A 22665-nucleotide genomic window follows, 5' to 3' on the forward strand; every position below is an offset into this window, starting at 1 on the left:
AATTCTTCAGAGCAGGGTCCCAGCACCAGTACGCGAGGGTCTGTGGTGGGGGTCTGATGGGATGGGGCCAAGCCGGCAGGGTCCTCGGGAAGGCCTCCCACGCACCCCAGCGCCCTGGGCGCCCACCTGCCTTTGCCCCCCACACGTTGAGAACCTGCCCGTCAGCTTCCCTGGGCCCTGATAACCCTTGAACTCTGACCATGCTGGGTGCTCGCCGGCCTTGGCTCTGCTCACAAGCAGGCACGCTCGGGGCCCTGGGGCGGACAGATGGGGACCCAGGGATGCAGGGCGCTGTCCCTCAGCTCCCCGTGTTTGCCCTACAGGCCACACCCCAGCACTGGCCTGTGCCCCCAACAAAGATGTGGCAGACTGCCTGGCCTTGATCCTTTCCACCATGAAGCCTTTCCCACCCAAGGACACCGTCAGTCCTTTCAGCTTCAGCCTGCTCAAGAACTGCGGCATCGCAGCAGCCAAGACGGTGGGTGGCTGCGGCGCCTTGCCCCACGGGGCCTCCTGCCCCTACAGCCAGGAGCGGCACGGCGCCATTGGTTTAGATGGCTGCTACTCGGAGTAGCCCCTCCAGTGTCCCTCTCCCTGCCGGTGGCTTGATATCTTATTCTATTTATTTAGAAAAAGTCTATACATTTAGGGCACTTTAAAGGAGAACACAACTGAGTGGGGGGGGGGGGGCTGGAGGGAAAAAAAGCACTGGGGAGCAGCTTTGCTCACCCCTTTGCCACACCATCCTGGCCTGGCAGGGGTCTGGGACTGAGAAGGAGCACCCCAGGTCCTTGGTGTACCCCGAGGGCAACCCCTTCTGCCAAGTGTCCCAAAATGATTGCTAAATGCCTGGCTCCCCGTCTCTTTGACCCCATCTCTCAGTTCCCCCATTCTGCTGCCAGCTTCCCTCACTCTTCCCTCCGGCTCTCCTTTCTGTGCACCCCTTCCCCCTGCCCCTCCTGCCAGGCAGATCCCCTTTCTTCTTCCATACCCATCACTGCCTCCCTGCTCGGCTGGCCCCTCCATCCCCGCAGCAGTGAGAAGCCTTAATTTCTGGTACTGTGTGAGCACTCTGGGGGTGCCCCCTCCCCCTTCAGGGGCAGCTAGAGGACGAGGGGGGAGGGTATTTAGCACTGGGGCCTGGAGCTTTTTCCCCACTTCTGTACCCCATCACCCCTAAAGTTCAAATGCAAAACACTTGAAGCAGCAACTACTGTACCTGGGCCCCAATCCTGCACTCTCCCCTGGCTCCTCATATGCAAATCAAGGGCTGGTTCTGCCCCCACAGCCTGCCCCTCCTTCCCCCCTCCCCTCTCCTGGCCTGACCCCCTAACCACGCACTTTAACCTTGCTTCTTTCTTTTAACTTCTTTTGGGAGGGCAGAGCCTGTGGCCCTTCCTCCCTGGCTCTCCTCTCCCTCAACTTTGAGGCTTGTCATGAATTTTTAAGTAAGCATTTTATCCTTTAGGGGAAGAAACAAATTAATTTCCTGCCCATTTCAAAACCACAGCCCTAGTATGTCCTGTGTGTTTCAGGCATGTGTTTGCATGTGTGTGGAAGGAAGGACTGTGTTCCTCCTCTTGTGTCCCCCAACCCCATAGCTCCTATATTACCACTGTCTGCCTCCACCCTTCCGTTACGTCCAAGAGTACTCACCGCCCCCGTCACTCCTGATCTGAAGCCAAAGATGGTGGGAGGGGCAGGGCAGACTAGAGACCGTGGCTACTCGGGACCCAGGCTTCTCCTCCGGCGTGAGGACGAAGCTCTGATTTAGGGAGCGATGAACAGATGTTGAGGCTTGGTCCCTGTCTCCCCAGTAGTGGGGAGGGATGGGATTGAGCTCAGGGCTGCACTGATAAGATTCCTTCAAGTTGCACCCCAAAGGCCAAACTGGGCTGGAGTGAGGAGAGGGCAGTTTTCTCACTAAATGTAGCATTGAATTTGGCCCTGGTCCCTTCAAATGCCCTGTGCATCCATCTCCTAGCTAAGCCTCCTGGATAGTTGGACCCACCCCTCAGCCCAGTGTCCCCTTCCTCACACTCAATACCTCAACCAGGGGCCAAGACACAGAACTTGAACAGAGGCCATGCCCCCTCCGCCCCCGCGGCGCATCCTTGCCCAGTTTGGCTGCCACCAGTATTGTCCCCTGAGAACTGGACAGGCTTCGTTTACACAGTACAGGGTCTCCCCCCGGGGGTCCCTCAGCCTCCTCCCCCCACCCCAGCCGGCTTTCTTCGCCATCTCACCCAGTTTTCAGTTGTGTTCCCTCAAAGCCTTGCCTCCCTTGCCAAGGGTGAGCTGGGGGGAGCAGGGCACCTTGGAGGTCCCTCTCTCTCCCCAACAGATGCCCTTAACCATACCTCATCCCAGTTCCCTAAAGCCTGGGGTGTTTGTCCAAGCCCTTATTCTTTTTCTTCGTGGTCCACTCCTACCCCCTATCTCACTTCCCCTAACCCTCAGTTCCTAAACCATTTCAAGGCTTCCAAATGACCATTATTGGTGAGAAGGATTGTGCAGCTTTTAGTTCTTAGATTTATTTTCAAAGCCAAAGGGCCTTGCGATGCCCCTCTTCCCCACCTCCCCTTATACCCTGTCCTCCCCAATACGACAATCAATGTGACCTCTCTTAAGGGCTGCAGCCCCCTACCCCCAGCCCTGCTGGTTCTGCAAAGCTTGCCCCCTACCTTCAATTCTCTCTCCTGAAATCTTCCCATTCCGCCCCCTCCCTCTCATTTTGGTGCTGGGAATTAAGTGGTGGGGGCAGGGGAGAGGGAGGTGGGTCTCCAGAGCAGACTCTCGGGGTATCAGTCGTGTTCTCCTTTATCCATGTTTGGTGGTGATAGGAAGAATCTGAGTATGTGTGAGGAGCCCCCTTGTTTTGCTAGATGAGATTTCTGGTGGCTGCCTGTTCCCTGCTGCTCCTTCAGCACACCGTCAGCAGTGCTGGGGAAGGCAGGGAGTCCTCTTCCCTCCTCACGTGGCTGTGAGGAGCCTGGAGGGCGAGCAGCCTCCTCTCCTTATGCCAAAGGAAATCCCACACCCCACCCTGGGCTCCCCGGCCCCTAGTGTTTTTTGAAGCATTTTGACCATTTTCATGGCCACTGCATATTTATTTTAATGTTAAGATTTTTTTTTAAACCTCTTTGACTTAAACGGGTGTGGAGAAGTAAAACAGGCAGAATGCCCCCCAATCTTAAAGGGTAGGGTGAAGGGGGGGCATCTCCTTCCCCGCCCCCTTCCCTCCCCCTCCCCCTCTCCCCACCACAGCTCTAAAGCACTTGCTTCAAGTAATAAGCACTTTTGTGAAAAGGCCTATTTTACGTGAGGACCCTGGGAGCAGCCCCAGGTCCCAAGCAAAGGAGACAGGGCGAGGGCTACATAGGAGACAGGGAAACAGACGTGTGAATCAGAGGGCGAGATGAAAGAGCCAGTTTTTAGTTTCTGATTTGGGGGGAGAGGTTTCTGATTGGGCGGTGGCTCTGGTAGGGGTGTGTACTATCCTTCAGAAAAACAAATGGCACAAACTGTGGGTCCTAGGACGGACCAGCAGACCCGGGTCACTGCCACTGTCCAGCGGAGACCGATGGGCCCTCCCACCCATGGCCCCCTGAGCCATAGGACTGCTGAAAACCACTGAATGTACAGCCCAGGTTGGGGTGGGGAGGGGCCCCTGGGGGAGGGGGCTTCTCCTTTTGTTTGGTGCTGTGGGGGGTGGGAGAGATGAGACTGAGGGACCGCCACCCCACTTAGACATTTGTTTCTTGGGGTGGAGGGGCTGCGGAGGGGCGAACCTCCCTCTCCAACCCCAGCCACGGCCCCTCTTCCTCCCTCACCCCTATCCATTTTGACTGTAAGTCCAGCTCACCTTTGCCTTCAATATGTAACCAAAGGAAAACTCAATACTGTTTCCACCGCTGTCTGCCCACCCGAGCACCTTCTTACTCCCTGGACCTAGAAGGGGAGAAGAGGCTGGGGCCGGAGTGGGTGGGGCCAGAGCGAACGGTTCTGCAGCTGTACCTCCAAGCCCGCCTCTGGGTCCCGAAAGGGGCGCTGAGAGGTGGGGTTGGGCTCAGGCTGGAGGGGCTGGGGGAGGCGCACTCTGCGTATTACGCGCACGAGTGTTTCTTTGTCACAACGACTCCAATGACTTGATGCTCCAGCAGGGAGACCCCATCCTCCTTCCCCTTCAGCCATCTCTCACCCTCTTCCCGCACCCACAGTGTTCATCCCCCACTGCCCCTCCCGCCGCAAAGGAAAATAGCCTTACAGACCCTAGCCCAGATGCCCTCCTCCCGGGGCCCGCCCGTGCGGGCCCCCCATCCCACCTAGTTTGAACCCTACCTTTTCAGAAGGAGGGATAAGGAGCGAACCAGCCCCTTCCCCTCCGATCATGGTGGCTCCTGCCCTCCACTGCCTGGACCCAGGCTGGGCAAGAGTGGAGGGAAGGCGACTTTGAGGACCAAGCCCAGTGCTCTGGGAAGAGGGAGGCCGAGAGGGAAGGGTCTGACCTGGGGACTCCCTCCTCCCGACCCGACCCCCAGAGAAGCGACCAAATCCCAGACACGGGAGGAAGCTGGGGTGGGGAGGGTCTGCTCTTTGAATTACTTGAAGGTACTGACTCCAAGGCTGCTGTTGCCCACTTTGGTGTGAGGGGGACACTGTCACTGCATTTGGGAGGGCAGAAGGTGGCGGATGACGAGAGGATCGCCCCTAGGCCCTCGTTCACTCCTGCCAGGCCCTTCCCCTGGGGGCAAAGCCAGGCTTCTGGAGCCCCCAGGGGAGTTGGGGAGAGCCTTCCCCTCCCACCCCATCCCTCACTCTGGGCACCCTCTCCAATTGCACTAAAGTAGCTGTTGTGCCAGTCTTACCCCCACACCAGGGTGGGGTCTCTGCTTCCAGTCCTTTTTTCCCCACTGCCTCCGCTCTCATCCCGGACAATCTCCTTGTTCCCTTGTATTCCTGGACAGCTCAGCTTTGTGTGTGTGTGTTTGGGGGGTGGGGGTGGGTTCTGGCTGGAGTGGGTCGGCAGGGGTTTGGGAAGGGCTAGGGGCAAGATGGAGGACGAAGTCCCTTCCCCCTTCCCCAGCCCCGAGCCGCAGGAGCCCGGGAGGGAGGCTGTCTCTCTCGCTGCCTGCCGTGCGTCTTGCAGATGTGCCAAAATGGGGGTGGGTGGGAGGGGAGGGTGCCTGGCAGGGCAGCCCCCAGGGTGGCTCTCTCAAAGCAATACAGTTCCCCCTGCCCGGGGGACGGCAAGACAGGGGAGAGGGTTGGGGTGGGGACCTGGGGGTTCCCCATGTACAGCTGTGTATATTCAGGGGTGTTCTCTGTCTGGTACCCACTGTGGGCGTCCCTGTGTGTGTGCACCTCCCCTTCCCCCATGCCCTGCATGACCTGTGATGCTGCAGACACCACCATCCTGTGTGCAGGTGTGTGTTGGGGGGCACGGAAGGGCATGTTCCATGTCCTGTTGCACCCTGCACCCTGTGACCCATGTACTCGGTTGTAGGAAGTAAAGAGAACTGAGCACAATTCACTGGATTCTAGTTGAATCTTTCTCTAAGCAATTTCCGTTCCTGTCCCTCCCCCCGCCCTGGATCCACCTGTGGTGCTAGTGTTGGGGTCAGAGGTGGTTAATGCTGGTGGGCAGCAATAAAGGGCAGGTCTGCCCAGATGCCTGTATCCCCAGGGTGCTGAGGGCAGCAGGAAAAAGCGGGGACCTCGGTGCATTCGCCCCAGCCCCTCCCTCCCTCCCCCCGGGCTAAAGCACAATGCTCTCCTTGCAGATTGTTGCGCCCTGCACCCTCCACCCTCCAGGCCCCTACTGATGTCCCCCCCAGCTCCCCAACCTGCTTTGAGCCCCCTCCCACCACACCCTGGTTTTCTATGCTGTTTTGGTGCAAGTACAACTGTCGTAGTCATGGCTTTGGGATGGGTTCTGTTTATTAAAGTCCTATTGCTCCTACTGGCCCTGTGTCCCGCCTCCATTCCTGGGGTTGGGGGGAAGGAAGGGAGCCCGAACCCCTTTCCACTCGCTCCCATCAGCCATCAGAGACCAGTGGCAACAGCTGCTCCTCCAGCAGGGCTATGGTAAGCATGAGGCTGCCCCCCAGCAGGAGCCCCAGCCCCTGCAGCAGCACGTGGAGCGAGGGTAGGGGCTCAGGAGGCCGAAGCAGGGCTGGTAGCTGAAAGAAAAGATGGTGTTAGGATCCTGGCTTTGTCTCTGACCCCTTGGCACAGACAGGAGGGCGTCAGAAAATACACCCCCACCCCAAACTCTCTGGCCCCTTGTTTCTCAGCCTCTGGCAGGCTGTTGGTCCAGCACCCTCGCCCAACTCGCCGCCATCCCAGGCAGCTGGGGGTGGAGGTGGAAATACTGGTACTTCCCTCTCCTCCACACCCACCTCCCCACATCCCGTGGTTCCACTGCTCTACCCACACCTCTCACCATATCCACGAGGGCCACATAGAGGAAGACCCCTGCAGTGACCCCAAACACCCAGGGAGTGAGGGGGACAGGGCCCAAGCTGAGCCCCACCCCCAGGGCTGCACCCCCCAGTCCCAGGGCTCCAGACACCAGGCTCAGCATTAGCAGCCGCCGAAAGGGCATCCCTGCCTGGAGCAGCATTGCAAAGTCACCTGTTAGGGAGAGAGGACAGGGTGGGAGGGGATAAGCCAGGGCTGGCCCTCCTCCGTGACACCCACCAGCCTCTGGGTTCTGCCCTCCGGAGGTCTTTTCCTTTCTGGAGTCTGCCCTCACCCCCCTCTGCCACTCCTACCCAGTTCGTGGGGCAGCTCATGGCAGAAGACTGCTAGGGTAGTGCTGAGGCCGCTGGAGAAGCCATCTGAGAAGGCAGCACCTGGCTTGGCAGGATCAGAGGTGGCGAGTCCAGGAGGAAGCACTCCTCGGGCAGGAGCCTGTGTCCCCTCTGGCCCCCTCCTCTTCCCGCCTTCCCGGTGGCCTTCAGGAGCCCTGGCCTCCCCCCCGGCCTGCCTCCCTCCGCCCCTCCCCGCACACCTATGGCCAGCCCGTCTGTGAGGTTGTGCAGACCATCTCCCAGGAGGACCATCCACGTGATGTTGGCGCCACCTCCACCGTGGTGCCCGTGGCTGTGGCCCTGGAGTCTAGAGGGGGCCGGGGCTGGTGAGGGGAGGCTGTTTTGCTGCTCCCTCTGGCCCTGAGCCCCTGGCTCTGCAGGGAGACGGACAAGGACAGTGTTGGTTGGTGCAGGTGAGGCCTGTGAGCTGGGAACCTACTCTTCATTTTCTCATCTGGTCACCTGGAACTGCTGGGAGGGGCTGAAGAGCCATCCCGCTGCCATCCTCTGGGTCCAGGTTTGGAGTTCCGAGATTCCTTCTGTTTTGCCTGCAGCATCTCTGAAATAGGAAGAGGGCAGCAGAGCCAGGGGCTCAGGGTGGCCAGGCCACCGGCTGGGAAAATGAACACCTGGTTCCACCTCTGGCCTTTCTACCCTCTTCCCAGCGTGGCACCACCCTCTGCTGCTTGTTTGCTTGAGCTCGGGTGAGGAGGCTATTTGGCCAGAGGTCCTAGGTCTATGCTAAGGAGCCTCTCCCCTCTTCCTGTTAGCTAGCTCTCAGGTCCTAGGGAAATGCCAGAGAGCCAGGAGCAAACTGTGCCCCTCACCTCCTGGCTTGTTTGGTCAGCTCTCAGCTAAGACTGGTCTCGGCAGAAGAAGGAGAAAAGGTTGTCACTCACTGGCCCTCGGTCCCGCAGCAGCCCTAGAGTGTTCTCCAGCACAAAGAGCAAGAAGAGGCCTCCAAGCACCGACAGCCCCGGACCCAGGTCCTCCTCTGGGTGCCCGCTAGGCCCTGCATGCCATCCTCCTCGTGCCTGACAGAGAAGAGGTCAGGGAAGACCCTGGAGTCCCCCACACCCAGCAACATCCCCCACCCCTGGGGAGCAGGCAAGCCTTCACTCGTGCGTTCCAGAAGGCAGCTGTGGGCTAGAGCCGGGGGGAGTGGGATACAGGAGCTGACAGGATGGAGAAGAGATGTCCTGTGGCTGGGACCACCTTGGATTCATGGAGGGGGGCCACCCCCAGGAGCAGGGTAACAAGGAAGGGGCATCACATACATGTGGCAGCAGGTGTAGCAATGCATCTCCGCAGAGAGTGCCCACGGCCAGGGCACCCAGGAAGCCCAGCAGGGGCCGCAGCAGGCGAGGTCCCAGGAGCCGCAACAGCAGCAGGGAGAGGGGAGCAGGGAGGCTGAGCAGCAGGACTGCCAGGGCACTGTGAACCAGGGCTGGGGAGGGGCAGGGGCTGGAGTTAAGCCAGGGCTGCATGGGAGGGACTCCAAGGGCAGGAGAGGCAGGGCCACAATGAACCGCCTTCCCTGGCATGGCACCCACTCCCTGCCAGGATTCAGGGCACCACCCCCGCTTCACCCACTGACCAGATAGTAGATCCCCTGGGGGGTCAGGGGCTGGGGCCTGGATGCAGACACGGCTGTCAATCTGATAAAGCAGGGCTGGGCACAGCAGAGCAAACTGACGTGGGGTCAGAGGGGCAGCAGGGCTCAGGCCAAAATTGATCAGCAGCTGGGAGCCATTCAGACACTAAGGGGGTTGAGTCAGGGGTCGTACATTGGGGAATCACGGGGAGCTATAAAGCGCATCCTTCCATAGCGTGAACTCCAGGGTCCCCTTTGCTCACACTGGAAGGTTCACAGGGACTAGGAATGGGGGTCAGTATAATCGGTGTGCATTATTTATTAGTGAATATTCAATCTACATGCAAAGTGGGTGGTGATCATGAACATCGCCATCATCTCCCTCACTCGCCAAGCCCTGGTGGTTTGTTGATTTGGTGATGGAGCTGTTTGGACTCCTAGAGCCCTCCCTTCCATAATCTTAGAAGGCAAAAGAACCTGAAATGCCATCCGGCCTCCCTCCGAACAGCTCTATCACATGTTTATCCAGGGAGCTCCCTGGGCCTGCTTCGCCCTTAGGCAGCTTTTGGCTGCCCTCTGGTGTACATGGAACAAGCTCACTGCCTTCCCAAATGGGAGCAGCCATCCTTTCCCTGCAGATCCCTCCAGGGAACTTCCCCAGAGCTTACTCTTTGCTGCTTTGGATTCTTTACTTTTGCCCAGTGTGGCCCCTCAGCTGGGTCTTGGAGCTCTGGGTGTGGGCCACCGGCTCTGAGCCCAGTGGGAACATAGCTCACTATTGGGCTAATGTACTCTAAGACCACACTGGGATTTTAAAAAAATAACCATATTAAATTACTGACTCTGAGCACATCAGGTGGTCTAACTCCCATGGCTCCTTCCCCTTCTCTGGAGACCATCAGACTCACATCCTCATTCAGATGGTCAGCCAGCGAGTGGTCCAGCAGCAGAATCCTGTGAAAGAGGTCCAGGCCCGAGGGTGCTGGCCCTTGGGGTGGGTGGGGGGCCTTTGGCTCTTCCAGGTCACCCCACCCAGATGGATCCAGAGGCAGCCCTGCCCAGACATCCACACTCAGTCCAGGGTCCTGTAGTCTGGAACGAATGGGATAGCAAGTTAGGCCTGCACACCTGTTCTTTCAGACCCACCCCTCCACCCCTACCCAGAGCCTCCCGGAAGGTCCCCGGAGAAGAGAGGACCAGCCCCTGGCTGGGGCTCCTGAGATCCAGAAACTATGGAGTGTCGATCCCGGGAAGATCTGGGAATTGTCCACTTATAAGAGGGCCTAGGAATGGGGGCTGGGGAGGTGAGAGAAAGCAGAGGGAGGATGGCCCAAAATGCTACAAATTAAGAGACAAGTCAGCCCGGAGACATTAAGCACAGGAACTAAGACCTACAACTGTAGGTTTGGGATCTGGAGAAGCAGAGAATTAGAGGGCAACGGAGGCAAGAGGCGCCTTGGAGGGCTCTGAGGAGTTGGATTCTGAAGAATTTGTAATTCTAGGAATCTGATTTTAGCTAGCGAGACAAAACCAGGCGATGGGAGACTGATCGTAGCACCAGGGAAAGGAGCTGGAGGAGGTGGCTTTGGGGTGGGGGAGGGGCTGTACCTGTGTGTGCCGTTGTCTCCAGCTGGGGGGGCAGCCCGCCCAGCCGCAGGCCCGTGGTGCAGGCGAAGCCCCTGCACCCGGCCTAGCCCCAGGCTGTGGAGAAGCCGCGCCAGGCCCCCTGCTGTCAGGGTCCCATTCTCCCCATACAGGCCAAACAGCTGGGTCAGGTAGTGGTTCTGTTCCTGCTCGGCAGGGTCCAGGTTGGGGGCTGAGCCCCCCACCCAGCCCAAGACCACCCCCACGCACAGGCCAGCCAGCACACGGCAGGTTGGGGGCCCCATCACTGAAGGAAATAGGGGTCAGAGGCTCTGGTTCTGGCTTCTATTCCCCTCGGAACATGGTGAAGACTGTGCCCTAGAAGAAGAGGGAGGAGGTCAGGGCTGCCGGTTTCTTCTCCAGCTCTGGGCCAAGGGAGACCTCATTTCTTGTACCTGCTTCCTCCCACCTTGAATCCAGGTGCAACCCCCCCCCCCTCTAGCCTCCTTCTTCCTTCCCCATGCCCTCCTCGGGAGCAGCCTCTTGGTGGCCAGCTTCTAGAGCTCCTTCCCTGAGCCCAGAGCTCTCTTCGTACCCGATCTGGAGTTCACTGGCCACCCTGTGTCCCTCACACTTCACTCTCAACCTTGGTCCTCCTTTCCCCTCAATCTCCAGGGCCTCACCCTGGAGCTGTCACCTCAGGTCCCCCGCCAGGCCGTGCTGTGGAGGTAAAGAGGTTCCTGAGTTGAGGAGCGGGAGCACAGGCTCAGCCACCAGGTGCCCAGGTGGATTGGAGGCCACGTCAGATAGAAGGCTGAGATGGACAAGCCCCCCCTCTGCGCCCACCTGCCTTGGGGCGGGGTTAGGGGTGGGGCCAGTGTGGGAAGGCTCACTACCCAGAGTTAATGGTTCACTGGTCTCTGGGGTCAAAGGTCAGTCTTGGCAAAGCAGGGCCCCTGAATAGGGAGGGGCCACCCTCTGCCCCTGAAAGAACCACATGGCTAAGGAGAACCTGGGCTCCGGTCTTTTCCTCTAAAGACTTCACCTCCCCGGACCCCAGCTGGTACCATTTTACCCTTTCTCAGCATACACCCCGACCCTGCCTGCTCTACCTCTGGCACTGGACTTCCCCTCCAGCCCCCATCTCCACGGTCCCTGGGAATGTGGGGCCCAGGTGTCCCTAAGCTGAGGAAGAGGCTGAAGAGGCAGGTCAGTGACAACCCCATTTATGTGGGGAGGAAACTGTTCATAGAAATTCCTCGGCCCAGGAAGAATAAGAGCCAGGGTTCTGGAAATTGATCAGGAAGGGGGAAGCCCTTGTTGGGAGGGGCAAGAAGTGTCCAAGTTGCCCTCTGTTGTCTGACTGGGTTAAGATCAGGGGTGCAAATGTTGATGGGGGCAGTCAGGGTAGGGGGTCGAGGTTGGTGTTACCTGGTGGCAGGAGACCAGGAAGGACGCCCAGAGGAAGGGGGACTCAGCTATCTTGATTCCAGCTGTAGGGGGGTGGTAAGCAGGCAGGCGGGCAAGGGTCACCTGCAGGGAGTGGGTAGGGGAGGGACACTATCTTAAAGGGGCAGGCCTGCTTTGCTTGGGCTTCCTTACCTGTAGCCTGTTTCCCCTCTACCTGCCAGGGACACCCCCCCTTCCCATACGCCCAGGTGCTAACCTCTTTATTTTCCCACAAAAAACAAAGGAGTCAGTACAGCGTGGTAACATTTAATAAGAAGTGGATCCCCACATCACACACACAAGAAACAAACTAACTGTGGTTTCTAACGAGGGCAGGCAGAAGACCCTGAATCCCCGGGACAGGAGCTTCAGCTGGACTAGGGGGCAGTAGACCACTGCTTACCACCTCTCCAGTGAAGCTGGGTGGCTAAAATACTGCTTTTCCCTTCCCCAAAGCCAGCAGCCCAGTAGAAGCCCGTCTTGTTCTCCAGCAGAGATTCCAGGGTTGCAGCTGGTGGCAGGAAGGAAGGAAGAGTGTCTTGCTATCTCTTGCTGCTCCTCCGGGTTTCTTTGCCGTTACTGACAGAGTTATTGGGGGCACCAGCAGGGCCGGCAGGTGTGTGGTTGGGCTGGCTGCGAGTGATGCGGGTGCTGGGGGGGTGGGGGGTAGCGTGAGGGGGGTGCGGGCCACCACCAGGACCTGGCGGGGTGCTCAGTCCATTCCCGTTCTGGCTCTCAGAGGCTAGGTGTGGGAGAAGAAGAAACATAGGGTTTAATAGGAGAAGGGTCCATCCTCCATGCCCAAGAGGATGGCACAGTCTAACCCTGGGACATCCCTTCACCAAGCACACCTGTATGGTAATCCCTGCTCGATCAAGTACAAAAGAAGGTGGGTTCTGAGTATGAATGAAGCCCCAGAGAAGGCTCCAACAGTCATTTTTGAAGTTGCCACATGAATCCTGGTAGGATAGTTTTCTCCTTTTCATTGCTGTATCATTCAGAATCACAACTAGAATTAGCTGTTTAGTTCTAGGCTCAAGGGCCTCTGACAAAATGCCCCCTTAACAAAAGTGACCATAAAAATGGGGCAGCCTGGGGAAGGAAAGGGGCCTAGAGTGTCTGTGTTAAAAGGTAAGGGAGGGAGTGGAGGTGGCTCAAGCCACTGGGTACCTCCTGCCCACATGGGAGGTTCTGGGTTGGTTCCCGGTGCCTCCAAAAAAGAATACCAGCATACAATAAACAGAAACAGAGAGCAGACAGTGAGCACAAAAACAGTGGGTGGGGGAAGAGTGGATAAATAAATAAGATAAAATAAATAGCTCAAGTGCTTGAGCATCTGCTTCCCATATACAAGGCCCCAGGTTGGATTCCCAGTACCTCCTTGAAAAAAAAAAAAAAAGAAAACAGGTAAAGGAGGACTAATTGTATGCTTTATTAATATATATCAATAAAATTGATTTGTTAAAAAAAAAGGTAAGGGAAGTTGTATGCTTGAAAGTGGTTAAAATGGGAAATTCTGGGTTGTATATATGTTACTACAATAAAAAGCTAAAAACTGTAAGGGAAGATCTTTAAAAAACAATAATAAATGAAAAATATGTAGCAAGTAAGGGCAAGTAAAATAAAAAATTTTTAGTTTTTATAATAACAGAGTCATGAAGACCTAAAAATATGTAATAGTCATATTTTCTGCTGGAAAAATAAATACTAATTTTTGTGGGGGAATTAAAAACACCAAAACTCCTAGTGGCTTTGATACCCACACAATTCTGAAAAGCACAGTATCTGGGATGTAGGCACAAACTGAGAAAGTGTGGAGGCAGCCTGCAGGCTAATGCCATGGGGAGAAACTGGGATGAGATAAAGAGAAACCTAAGGCACCCATCAGAGGCAGTCAAGTCCCCAAAGAGTAGAGTCAGAGTCAAAAGCCAGGAAGAGAAAAGAACAGCAAAAAATCCAGGTTCCTATGGAGATACCAGGGGTCACCAGATGCACTGGTGAAGGAGGTGGCTTCAGTGAGTGGTTCTATCAAAAGCTGATGGTTTGTAGTAAGTCCCAGTTCCCTAAGAGGCCAAAAAGTAGGGGCTTGAAGCTCATGAGACGGAAGAATCATAACCCCGATGGCCAAGGCCTAGAAGAAGGGGACTCTATATTCAAGAAGAGTGGGAACTATTCCGAGCTCTAAAGCTGGGCAGTGTGGACTCCATGTTGATTGTGTAAGTAACAGTGTATCAGAACTGTGTCATGAATCCTAATTGGGCAGGGGAGGAAAACGGCAGGTTCTGCTAGAAACAAGCTAGAATGGAGGAGTACCATATTAGTAGAGAAACTGTTCTTTTTGCTATTGAGTGGTAGTGGCAGAAGGGTACCTGAGTTCTATCAGTGGTAGAAACAGGTCCCAATATCCTTCACCACAGGGATTGCAAAAGGTATCAAAAGTGAGGGGGTTGGGAGAAGAATTAGGGCAAGGGGGAAATAATGAGAGAAAAAGGACTTGGAAAAGGGATGAGGGAAATGCATCTATGCAGGCTGAGGAGAGAGGGGAGGTAGGACCAATGGAGTGAAAGGAACAGTTTACCTGGAGGAGCGGCAGGGGGTCCAGAGGGAGGCTGGGGAGCTCCAGGGCTGCTGTCGAGCTGCACCTGAAGAGACATAAATCACACATTCAGACCCTGCTGAACTTGAACTGACCTGCCCTCCTTCCCCACCATCATGGCTTGGGACTCACCGCCTTGCTGGGTGCCTGTTGGGCGCTGTACTCCGGGTTTGGCTCACTGAAGTTAGGAACTTCAGAATAAACCATACAGAATCTGCATGGGGAAAAAGTGGCCAAAGCCTTGGATTCATCCTCTGGGCCCAGACCTAGAGACCTCAGAAGGCATGGATACAAAGCGTGGACTGCCCGCCCTTACACTGCCTCCTGCAAACCTTTACTTTCCTCCCTTGCCTTGGTGCTTCTTCATCCCAATCCCCAAGACAGCACTTACTCTCCAATCTTCTGCAGATCTCCCCCACGGCCAGTGTATAGTGTTAGACAACCTTTGAACACAGATGCGTACCTGTGGGGTCAAAAGAAGCAGTATGAATTGAATAGTGGCAAGAGTTAGAGACTGTAACCCCCACTGCTGTTGCCCTTCATAGCCAGGAGTTGTGGCTGGCTTACCCTTTGGTCAGTCTGATAATGTCCCCAGGCTGGATCAGGTTGCCCACATCATCCCAGACAGAGATATTGATGCTGCCTGTTTTGTCTGCCACTTTGCAGGTCCGAACCTCATGCCCGTCCTTTGTCTTGGTTACTCTGCCTGGAGGGAACAGATAAATGGGGGTGATGGTGATCAGAGGGAAGAGATCTGGGTATTGGTGGTATTCCTTCACGAGGAAAAGGTGTACAATGAAGGCAAAACCCAAATCCCCGGGGCCGGAGGTGAGGCCGTGGGTAAAGGTGGGGAGTGGAGAAGGCAGCACCATGGAGAGGGCTCTGAGTGGAAGGAGGCTCGCGTGACATTGGGGATACGGATCTGGTAAGAGTCCCATCTACCCTGTACCCAACCGCGCCTCAAGGAGAGCGCCTCAAAGAGAGATCCGGGGTGAGCGATGACTTCGCGGCGGGCTTGCCATCCCGGGTGCAAGCTTAGCATGGAGGCGGTGTTCTCTTCCCGCCTCCCCAACCCTTCCGCAGGCAAACCCGCACCAGGGGCCCACCGCCCCAGCCCAGCCACCTGTCTCCAGCACAATGAAAATGAGGTTCAGATTCTTGAGTCCTGGCTTGATATCCTTCACGAAGGTCTCAGTCGTCATGCTGCCCGAGCCTCGGCACCTCCCTGGAAGGGAGAAGGGAAAGGGGCTCAACATCTGCCTCATTCGCCCCCATGCTCCACTTCCTAAGGCCTACCTACCGCACTCGGTTGGCGTCAGGCAGCCTCCAACCCAAGGGTTAGAAACGAACTTTCCCGGGGGCCTCCAACTTCAAGATCACAATCTGGGGGGCTCTGGATAGGCTGCTTTGGGGCTGTAAGGCCCCGTCCCAGGATGCTCTTTGGGTCTCTAGTCCCGAAGTGCGGGAGTTGACCGGGACGGGGATAGGGAACGCGGTGCAGAGCCAAGCACTAGAATTTTACTCGCCAAACATCCCCGAACCCTCTTTGCGACAGCCCGAGACTCGCTCCATCCCCTCCCCCACCCACAACCCACTCACTACCCACCCAGCAAGTCGGCCGGACTGTGCACGCCGCCGAGCCGCCCGCAGGGGGAGCCAAAGGCCCCGCTGCTGCCGGATGCAGCCCCTGGAACGCGAGAGTGTGGACATTCCCGGAAGTTTCCTCCGCTGGCGTCCTCCGGCCAATCAGCACAGCCTCGACGCGCTTCGCGTCCCGCCGCCCACCCAGACCCAGCCAATCGACACCCGGCACTTACGCACCGCAGAGCGACGGACTCCAAGTGTTAAAGGGGCGGATTCCTAGTATTAAAGGGGCCTCATAGATGGTTGGCTCGGCAAGGGGCTAAAGTCAACCACCAGGGGGTGTCTCAGGCCCCAACTTTCCATTACTCGGCTAAGAGAATCCACTTAAAAGTCACAGGCTCTAAGACTGCTTCTCTCCAAGGCAGAGAGGGACACAGAGGGAAAAGGACGAAGAGCTTTGGAATCCAGGGGACAGAAGTTTGACTCCTAGCTCAGCGCTTCACTTCTTTTAGCGACAATTTTAAAGATATAATTTCTATTATCCCCATTTTGCAGATGAGAAAACCAAAGTTATATATATATTTAAAAGTGCCTAACACACAGTAGGCGCTTATAAATGCCAGCGTCCTTCTTTCCTCCCACTGCTCTCACCCTCTTTATTCCTGATTTGGGGGTCATCATATTTTCTCTCTTTTTGGGGAATGTGCCATCATTTTTAATGCATTTCCAGCTCGATCAGGGGCTCTGGGAAACGAGACATTCACACCAGAAGACAACTGGCAAACTTCACCCTCATCGGAAGAAACGGAAGAAACGTAACCTGGGGGATGAAGAGCAGTATTTGCATTTGCTTATGCATTCTCACAGTTTTCAATGCACCGGTTTATTCTGCCCTGATTTTTCAATAGATAAAACCTACAGGAGACAAGCATGGGTAGGAATCCCAAACTTATAAATCTTTTTGGTGCCTGTCAAACTTTTAGACTACATAGTCAACAAAAAGTAGCTAGCTCTGGACTGTTGTATACTACCCAATTACATAAAGATACACTAACACGTATCGCAAGTTGCTTAGCGAATATCCATTAACAAATACTATGTGGTTGTAATAACTTGGCTTGCCTAATTAATCCCTTACCTTCTTAGAGTGCTTTAGGCGTCACCTTGACTTTTCTCGGAGCCCAGTAAGGACCTGGTTCTCTCCCACCCACACCCTCAAACACCGTGTTGTATCCTAAAGAAATCACTCCCCAGCAAGGAGACATTTTCTCTCTTGCCCCCTCGCCCCCTTAGGTGTTTTCAGGGGAACACTTGAGTTTTCGAGAGCCATCATGGATACAGCAGAAGTGAGTCTGGGAGACAGGCGACCCGTTGGGCACCTCAGGTCAAAGCTCTGTCGTCACTCTCCCCACTCCCCAGCCCGCGACCGCCGGGTGGATTGTAGTATCTACTCCCATGACTATGAGTCATGGGGGCGGGAAGCTCCTGGATGCTGACCACGGCTCTGGAAACCGGGGACGACCGGGCGAAACACTGCAAACCAGAGTCCTGCGATTATCTCCCACCAAGCCGCATCAGCTTTAGCACGGGCGCCCCCCGCCCACCTCCCCCAAAGCGAGCTTTCACCCCCCAGAGGCGGCCGCCCCTCCTTCCCCCAGTTCGGCCCCGGATGGCCACTCGGCGGAACATAGAATTCTCCCTCGCAAATGGCTATATAGTCCTCGTTAGGACCATAAAAACTTGCGGCCTAGAGCGGACGCCTAACTACCCTCAGCCCTTCCTCGTTGGCCGGTAATGGCTTCCCGTTTACGTTGAGTTAAACAAAGAGGCGGAGTTTGGTGACGAGCTTCCGCCGGGTTGCGTAGCAGCGGTGGGCGGGGCAAAGGGTTCGTCTTGGACGGCGACAAGTGACCTTCTTCCCCCTCCTTCTCTTTCCCCTTCCCCTGCCCTCCCGGGAAAGGCTGGGACCCCACGACCCGGACTACCCCGTGGCCTCTGCGGCCTCAACTCCAGACAGGCAGGGTACGGACCACGTCCAGGGCGGTGCGTATTGCGCCTGCGCGGGCTCCCACCTAAAAGGGTGTGGGAGGGGAGGGGGGGCGATATTCTGGGGGTTTGGAGCGAAAGGTTTGAGATATGGGGGGTGGGGAGTCTGTCAGGAGAAGGGATCGGAGTAAAGATGAAAAATATGTGAAAGGGGTAGCACTGGAGAGGAGTCAGGAAATGAGAAGGTGCACTGGAGGGTGAATTGTTGGGAGAGGGTCTGTTGGAATAGGGGAACCTTAAGTACGGTAGGGGGCTGGAACTGGCTGGAGCACAGCGCAGAAGGGGTCTGAGAGAACAGCGTGGTATTAAATTGGCAGTGATTAACGGCCTGGGGGAGAGGAAGGGAACATTCCGGGGTCTAGCCTGGGCAGGGGCGGCAGAACCTGAACCCCCGCCCTAGAAGCGCCATAGTTTGGCTCCTCTCCCATGCCTTGTCTTTGGCAGCTCTCAGCCTTGTCCTCCTCCTCCATTCCCTCTCCTCCTTTTCCCCTCTTACCCCTCCATGAAGGACTCTCACATTCCTTACATCCTTGCTGGTCTGTTTGCAGCCAGGCCCCCTTCGAAGGCTTCAAACAACGGAAAGCCTTCCCCCAACGAGGAAGCAGGGGAGGCTGGGGAGTGGGGAGTAGGGGGCCAGAGGAGGAGCAGCAAGCCAAGAGGGATGGGAGTGTTTTGCCTGAGAAATTGGTAGGCACCTTCCCATCCAGCAACCGACTTCAATCCACCTAATAGCAAATGTAGTTGCTAATGAGGCCACTGAGCCACTGCTCTTGGGGACTGGACTGTTAGATAGTCTTATCCCTTCCTGGTCGGTGGTTTTAAAGTTTGACAATAGGGCAAGAGGCTGATAGTGTTGGTGGCTTGTTAATTCTTCCCCAAATAGGAATGGAGATGGGCTAGTGGAAGGGAATCTGAGTGATGTGAAAATGTTACTATCCTCTGTGTCCAGCTGACCTTGCTTTTGGGGCTGGTTCCCAGTAAAGGAACAGGCTTCTTTCAAGCATTTCCTCTCCAGCCCTCAGTATTCTAAATTTATTTTGCATTCTCTTGTTACAAATAATACCTTACTTGGGAATAACAGTATTCAGGATGCTTTCATGTTTATTATCTCATTCAGGTCAACATATAAAATAGATAAAGCAGTATTATTTTTCCCTCCTTGATAACTGAAAGTGAACTACAGAAGGGATAATAAAGGCAGGCAGTTGGGTGGTGGCAGACCGAGGAACAGAACCCAAATCTGACTTTTGGCCCTCTGAAAAACAGTTGAAAAATCCTGTTTTGTTCTGGCTAAGGGGGCATCGAAAGAATGATGCAAAGTGGTTGGTTTTCCCAGCAAGGGCAACTATTTGCTTTGAGTCTGGGATTTGTCACTAGAAGAAGACTGAGCATAGCAAACAGCACTGGTTCTGGAAAGCATTTTCTGAGATATCAGTGCCTGTGCCAAGCTGTTGGGAAATAAGGAAATTCATTTTGTCAAAATGAAAGAAGTATTATACCTCCTCCTCTATGGATAGGGGAAGAAGGAGTAGTGGGGAGAAGCGTATCAAACCCCCACCCCCAACTACTGGGAAGAGAAAATATGTAGGGCATTACCTTCTTTCTCTCTCTGATTAATTTAGAAACAGCACACTAGACATGTTGCTGATGAGCATAAAGTAATGAGTATTATGTACCAGGCTCAGAAGATGAAATGGTCTCTATTTTATGTACAATAATAATCGTCTTATTCATTCCCAACACGGCCCTTAAATTGTCAATAAGTGTGATGTTGAGAAAAGGAGTTTGAATAGTTGCCAACGCCGCACCCCTGCTATACTTGAACAGATCTCTTAGCATCCTTTATCTGAAGCCTTGCCTTCCTCTCCTTAGTTCCCTCCTCCTAGTCTTGTCAGCCTCATTACACTGCTATCCCTAGTCTCTCCAGTTACCCACCTTGGAATAATTTCCTAATTCATTTCCTATTCTTTCTTTCTTTAAGCTTGATCCCTTCGAGAGTGTATCCTGACTTGGAAAGTAGAATTAGTAGAATTTGACCTGTACCAACATTCTTAAGCATATTCTAGTAAGAACAGTATTTTCAGTTGGAAGGTAGGAACCACAGTTCCTTTTACATGAAATAATTTATGTGAAAGCACTTTGGGAACATTAAAGCATCATACTGAATGCGTAAGGTATTATGATGGGTAGCCACAGATCGGGAATCATTGGCATTACTTGTAGCCATGTGCACTGAATAAAATATTCTTTTTCGATCTCAGACAGCCCCTTCTCCTTTCTTCTTGTCTCTTTTTCTCCCCCTCCCAGCTATGGGTTTTTTTTTTTTGGTTTTGTTTTTTTCCAGTTATGTTTGAATCTACTGAACCATAAGTGTGATCCCCTTCCTTCGAGGGTGGTACTGTAATGCCTCGCACTGAACCCTGGAGTCATACTGCGGTTATTTCATCCTCCCCAATCAGCTGCTAGACCCTAGTCTGCCTGGTCTCCCTGCCAAGTGGAGGCAGTTCCCCTGACTCACCTTTCTCTTCCTTGTTCCTATTAATAGAGTGCTCCTGATTGTGACATTACATCCATCCCCTCGGAGATGGAGCTTGTCACTAAAAAGGAAGACTCAGTCGGAGAATAGCCAGCAAGATGGGTTACTGTGAGCATCTCCTGAGGGGCACTGAGTGGAAGCATCAGGGGGTTGGAGCCTTGTGAACAGGGAACCTGCCCCCCAACACTTGGAAGGTAAAGAACCTTAATTCAGGATCCCAGTACAGGCCTCAACCCTCTTCTCCACCAATTGGGGTTACTTCTACCCTTGAAAACCTGATAATCTGCAGAAAGCTCTTCATGAGTAACCCATACCGACCTGTTCTTTGCATATGTAAGTTTTACACTAATTACCTACTTTTACTTTGCAAGTTCCTTACTAAATTTCATGTCTTTTTCTGTATGTATTTATTTATTTTTTAATTTTGTATTTTCACTGGGTTCAAGTCTATACCTTGTGTTAGGATAAGGATTATGTTATCTGTTTCTTTGACATGTTTCCAGTGGCAAGGAGGGTTAAGACTTACGATAGCCACATAAATAGTGCTTGGTTACAGTGACCAAGTAGAAAGTCCTTGCTGGCCTTTGAGGCCTGCTGGGTCTCACTTTGGGCATTTGATGTGTTCTTGAAGAATGAAAATGTACTAAAGACGCCTAATTTTAAAAATCCCCTGTGGTAAACCCAGTATAGATGATAGCATTCTGAAATTAAACGGTGTTAGAGGGTACTAGTGAGGAAATAGTTTCTAAGAGAGGAAGTGATTTCATGCTAAGGATTCTACTGCTTAAATAAAAAATACCTTTTACTTTTAAAAAGTCAGGGGATTTGCCTAAGGAGGAGAACAAGGTAAAGCTAGGGAATCTTTCATAATAAATAATCACCCCCTTAATTACCTATTTTTGTTTTATGTGTTGAGTGTTAAAATCTTAGAACTTATAGAGTTCCTTAGAACTTGTGTAGTCTAGGATGCTTTGTTTCAAGTTTCATATTGGGTAAGGGAACTGACACCCAGAGAGGTCAGCCTCATTATACTGCCTAAGGCTGTTTGGCCAGCCATAGAACTAGAAGTAGACTCCGGTTTCTGAATTCTCAATTCAGTTTTCTTTCCTTTTTTCCCCTTAAAACAGGGTACTTTTACTACTCTATTTCTTTTTTTCCAGACCTCTTCCTTCATTGGGAGGCAGGACAAGATGATGAAATGTTTTAGGGATACTGTGAGATCCTTCACCAACTAATTTCTTCACTAGGTTGAGGTTCCTAGGAGTCACCTATTTTCTTAGACTGGGGAAGCGATGGGTCCCTTTCCCTCTGTTTGATTCTTTGTAATAATTAGGGCTGGAAAATCCTTAGCCCTCTGTACCTTTGTAGTAGTCGGGGCATGGAGAAGAGAGAATTTGTGGGAGACTTTATCATATGTACCTTACTTTTGCCTTGGTGCTTTTGCCAAGAACTTGTGGCAGTATGCCTGTTACCTTTAAATATAAATTATGGGGTGGGGTGGCTTCTCTAATGTTTCTTTGTGTGTGTGTGTGTATGTGTGTGTGCACGCGTGCTTGTGAGACTGTGTGAGAATGTACATGGTTTACACATCTGTACATTGTTTAAGAAACCCTGAATAAGTGAGGATAAATAATCAGGTTCCTCTTTGGAGTTCCTAATTTTTTTGAATTCCTGGCTCTTCTGTAGACCAGAAGAAATGTTATAACAGTAAGTTTAAAGAAAAATTAAAAGGAGAAGAAAAGAGTGGGAAAAAAAAACATAGGAACGGGCCTGATAAAAATCTTACAGTCTTAAAATACTGTTGACCAGGAACATATAGAGACCCCAGTGTAACCTGGAGGAAGTAGAGTAACATAATTGCCTCTTTGGTGCTGGTCTGCAGAATAGGAAACTGGGAATGCAGTTTTCATTTTGGGTTCAGACGTTCAAATCAGGGACTCCGATAAGCCTGAAGGGATACCTTTATGGTACTTCAGTTCAGTTGTCCAATTTGAGCAAAGTCTTCTAAATCTTTTCCTATCTCATACCTCAAGGAGAATATCCAGGAAACTCAGCCTCTAGAGTCTGTGGCCACTGGCTGTGACTCTTGAGATTCCTGAGGTTTTTTTAAATTATGGCTTCTGCCCCAGGTCAGTGAGCAACTGAGTTCTCCTGAGGCATCCACCTTGGAATGGCCTGTCTCTGTGACAGCCCCACAGCAGCGTTGGGAGTTCCAGAGGTTAGAAGGAATAGTAAAGTGAGCCTAGCCTCCCAGCTTTAGACTGTCTGCCTAGGGGCATGGCAAGGCCCCCTGGAGAGAGCTGGCTTCCAAGTTTGTATATACATCAGCAATTGTTTCCCGGAGGTGACAAATAGGGATACACCAACCAGATTAGGTATCTGTCTCAATTTCCCCTGAATTCTTGAGGGCACACCCCTAAAAGGATACAGTTGTACCAAGCTTGATAAAGCAGAAAAATCT

General features: G+C 53.5%; 4 protein-coding genes across 17 annotated transcripts in view; 2 read left to right on the forward strand and 2 right to left on the reverse strand.

The window, feature by feature from the left end:
• ANKRD52 (ankyrin repeat domain 52) overlaps nt 1–5962 on the forward strand; it is a 19784-nt gene extending 13822 nt beyond the window's left edge. For both annotated transcript variants that reach the window (XM_004466121.5, XM_058307984.1), the window contains one exon: nt 324–5962. In XM_004466121.5, coding sequence (XP_004466178.2) covers nt 324–574 — 251 coding nt within the window. In that variant the 3' untranslated portion in view covers nt 575–5962. The remainder of the gene's footprint in view (nt 1–323) is intronic.
• On the reverse strand, nt 5923–11953 carry SLC39A5 (solute carrier family 39 member 5). The gene is made up of 13 exons (XM_071218852.1): nt 11846–11953; nt 11425–11526; nt 10589–10713; nt 10018–10371; nt 9318–9501; nt 8413–8575; nt 8093–8262; nt 7715–7849; nt 7278–7374; nt 7016–7189; nt 6777–6857; nt 6446–6636; nt 5923–6182 (listed from the first exon to the last, which is right to left on the reverse strand). The coding sequence occupies exons 4-13, from the start codon at nt 10296–10298 to the stop codon at nt 6039–6041; spliced, it is 1620 nt and encodes a 539-aa protein (XP_071074953.1). The 5' UTR covers nt 10299–10371; nt 10589–10713; nt 11425–11526; nt 11846–11953; the 3' UTR covers nt 5923–6038.
• Nucleotides 11694–17147, reverse strand: NABP2 (nucleic acid binding protein 2). Of its 5 annotated transcripts, XM_058307999.2 has the most exons (8): nt 16761–17147; nt 16274–16442; nt 15162–15263; nt 14606–14744; nt 14430–14501; nt 14171–14252; nt 14021–14084; nt 11694–12184 (listed from the first exon to the last, which is right to left on the reverse strand). In XM_058307999.2, exons 3-8 carry the CDS (start codon nt 15238–15240, stop codon nt 11985–11987), a joined length of 636 nt encoding a protein of 211 aa, XP_058163982.1. In that variant the 5' UTR covers nt 15241–15263; nt 16274–16442; nt 16761–17147; the 3' UTR covers nt 11694–11984. The 5 variants fall into 5 exon arrangements, with proteins under 5 accessions (XP_058163982.1, XP_004466167.1, XP_058163983.1 ...); XM_004466110.5 differs by lacking the exon at nt 16274–16442; XM_058308000.2 differs by lacking the exon at nt 16761–17147 and having other exon boundaries at nt 16274–16445.
• Nucleotides 17148–17457: 310 nt separating this feature from the next.
• The window catches only part of RNF41 (ring finger protein 41), a 38305-nt gene continuing 33097 nt past the window's right edge, over nt 17458–22665 (forward strand). For 2 of the 9 annotated variants that reach the window (XM_058307995.1, XM_058307992.1), the window contains exons 1-2: nt 17471–17644; nt 20214–20398. The gene's annotated coding sequence lies outside the window, so the exon portion shown is untranslated. Of the gene's footprint in view, nt 17666–20213; nt 20538–22665 lie in introns of all 9 variants that reach the window. The other 7 variants (XM_058307996.2, XM_058307998.2, XM_058307990.1 and 4 more) reach the window with 6 other exon arrangements.

Source organism: Dasypus novemcinctus, chromosome 12, assembly GCF_030445035.2.
Source record: "Dasypus novemcinctus isolate mDasNov1 chromosome 12, mDasNov1.1.hap2, whole genome shotgun sequence".
NCBI classification, from domain to species: Eukaryota; Metazoa; Chordata; class Mammalia; order Cingulata; family Dasypodidae; genus Dasypus; species Dasypus novemcinctus.

Bases quoted from the DNA above. Each gene is read 5' to 3' on its own strand.
- NABP2 (XM_004466110.5), bottom strand. From the start codon at position 15,240: ATGACGACTGAGACCTTCGTGAAGGATATCAAGCCAGGACTCAAGAAT. The intron at 14,502-14,605 runs GTAAGCCAGCCA...TTGACCCCACAG, and splicing joins ATTATCAGACTGACCAAAGG to GTACGCATCTGTGTTCAAAG. The intron at 12,185-14,020 runs GTAAACTGTTCC...TCCCACACCTAG, and splicing joins ACCCCCTGCCGCTCCTCCAG to CCTCTGAGAGCCAGAACGGG.
- SLC39A5 (XM_071218852.1), bottom strand. From the start codon at position 10,298: ATGGGGCCCCCAACCTGCCGTGTGCTGGCTGGCCTGTGCGTGGGGGTG. The intron at 8,576-9,317 runs GTGAGTCTGATG...CAACCCCCTTAG, and splicing joins CTGACCATCTGAATGAGGAT to TGTCTGAATGGCTCCCAGCT. The intron at 7,190-7,277 runs GTGACCAGATGA...GTCTCCCTGCAG, and splicing joins GCCCCTCCCAGCAGTTCCAG to AGCCAGGGGCTCAGGGCCAG.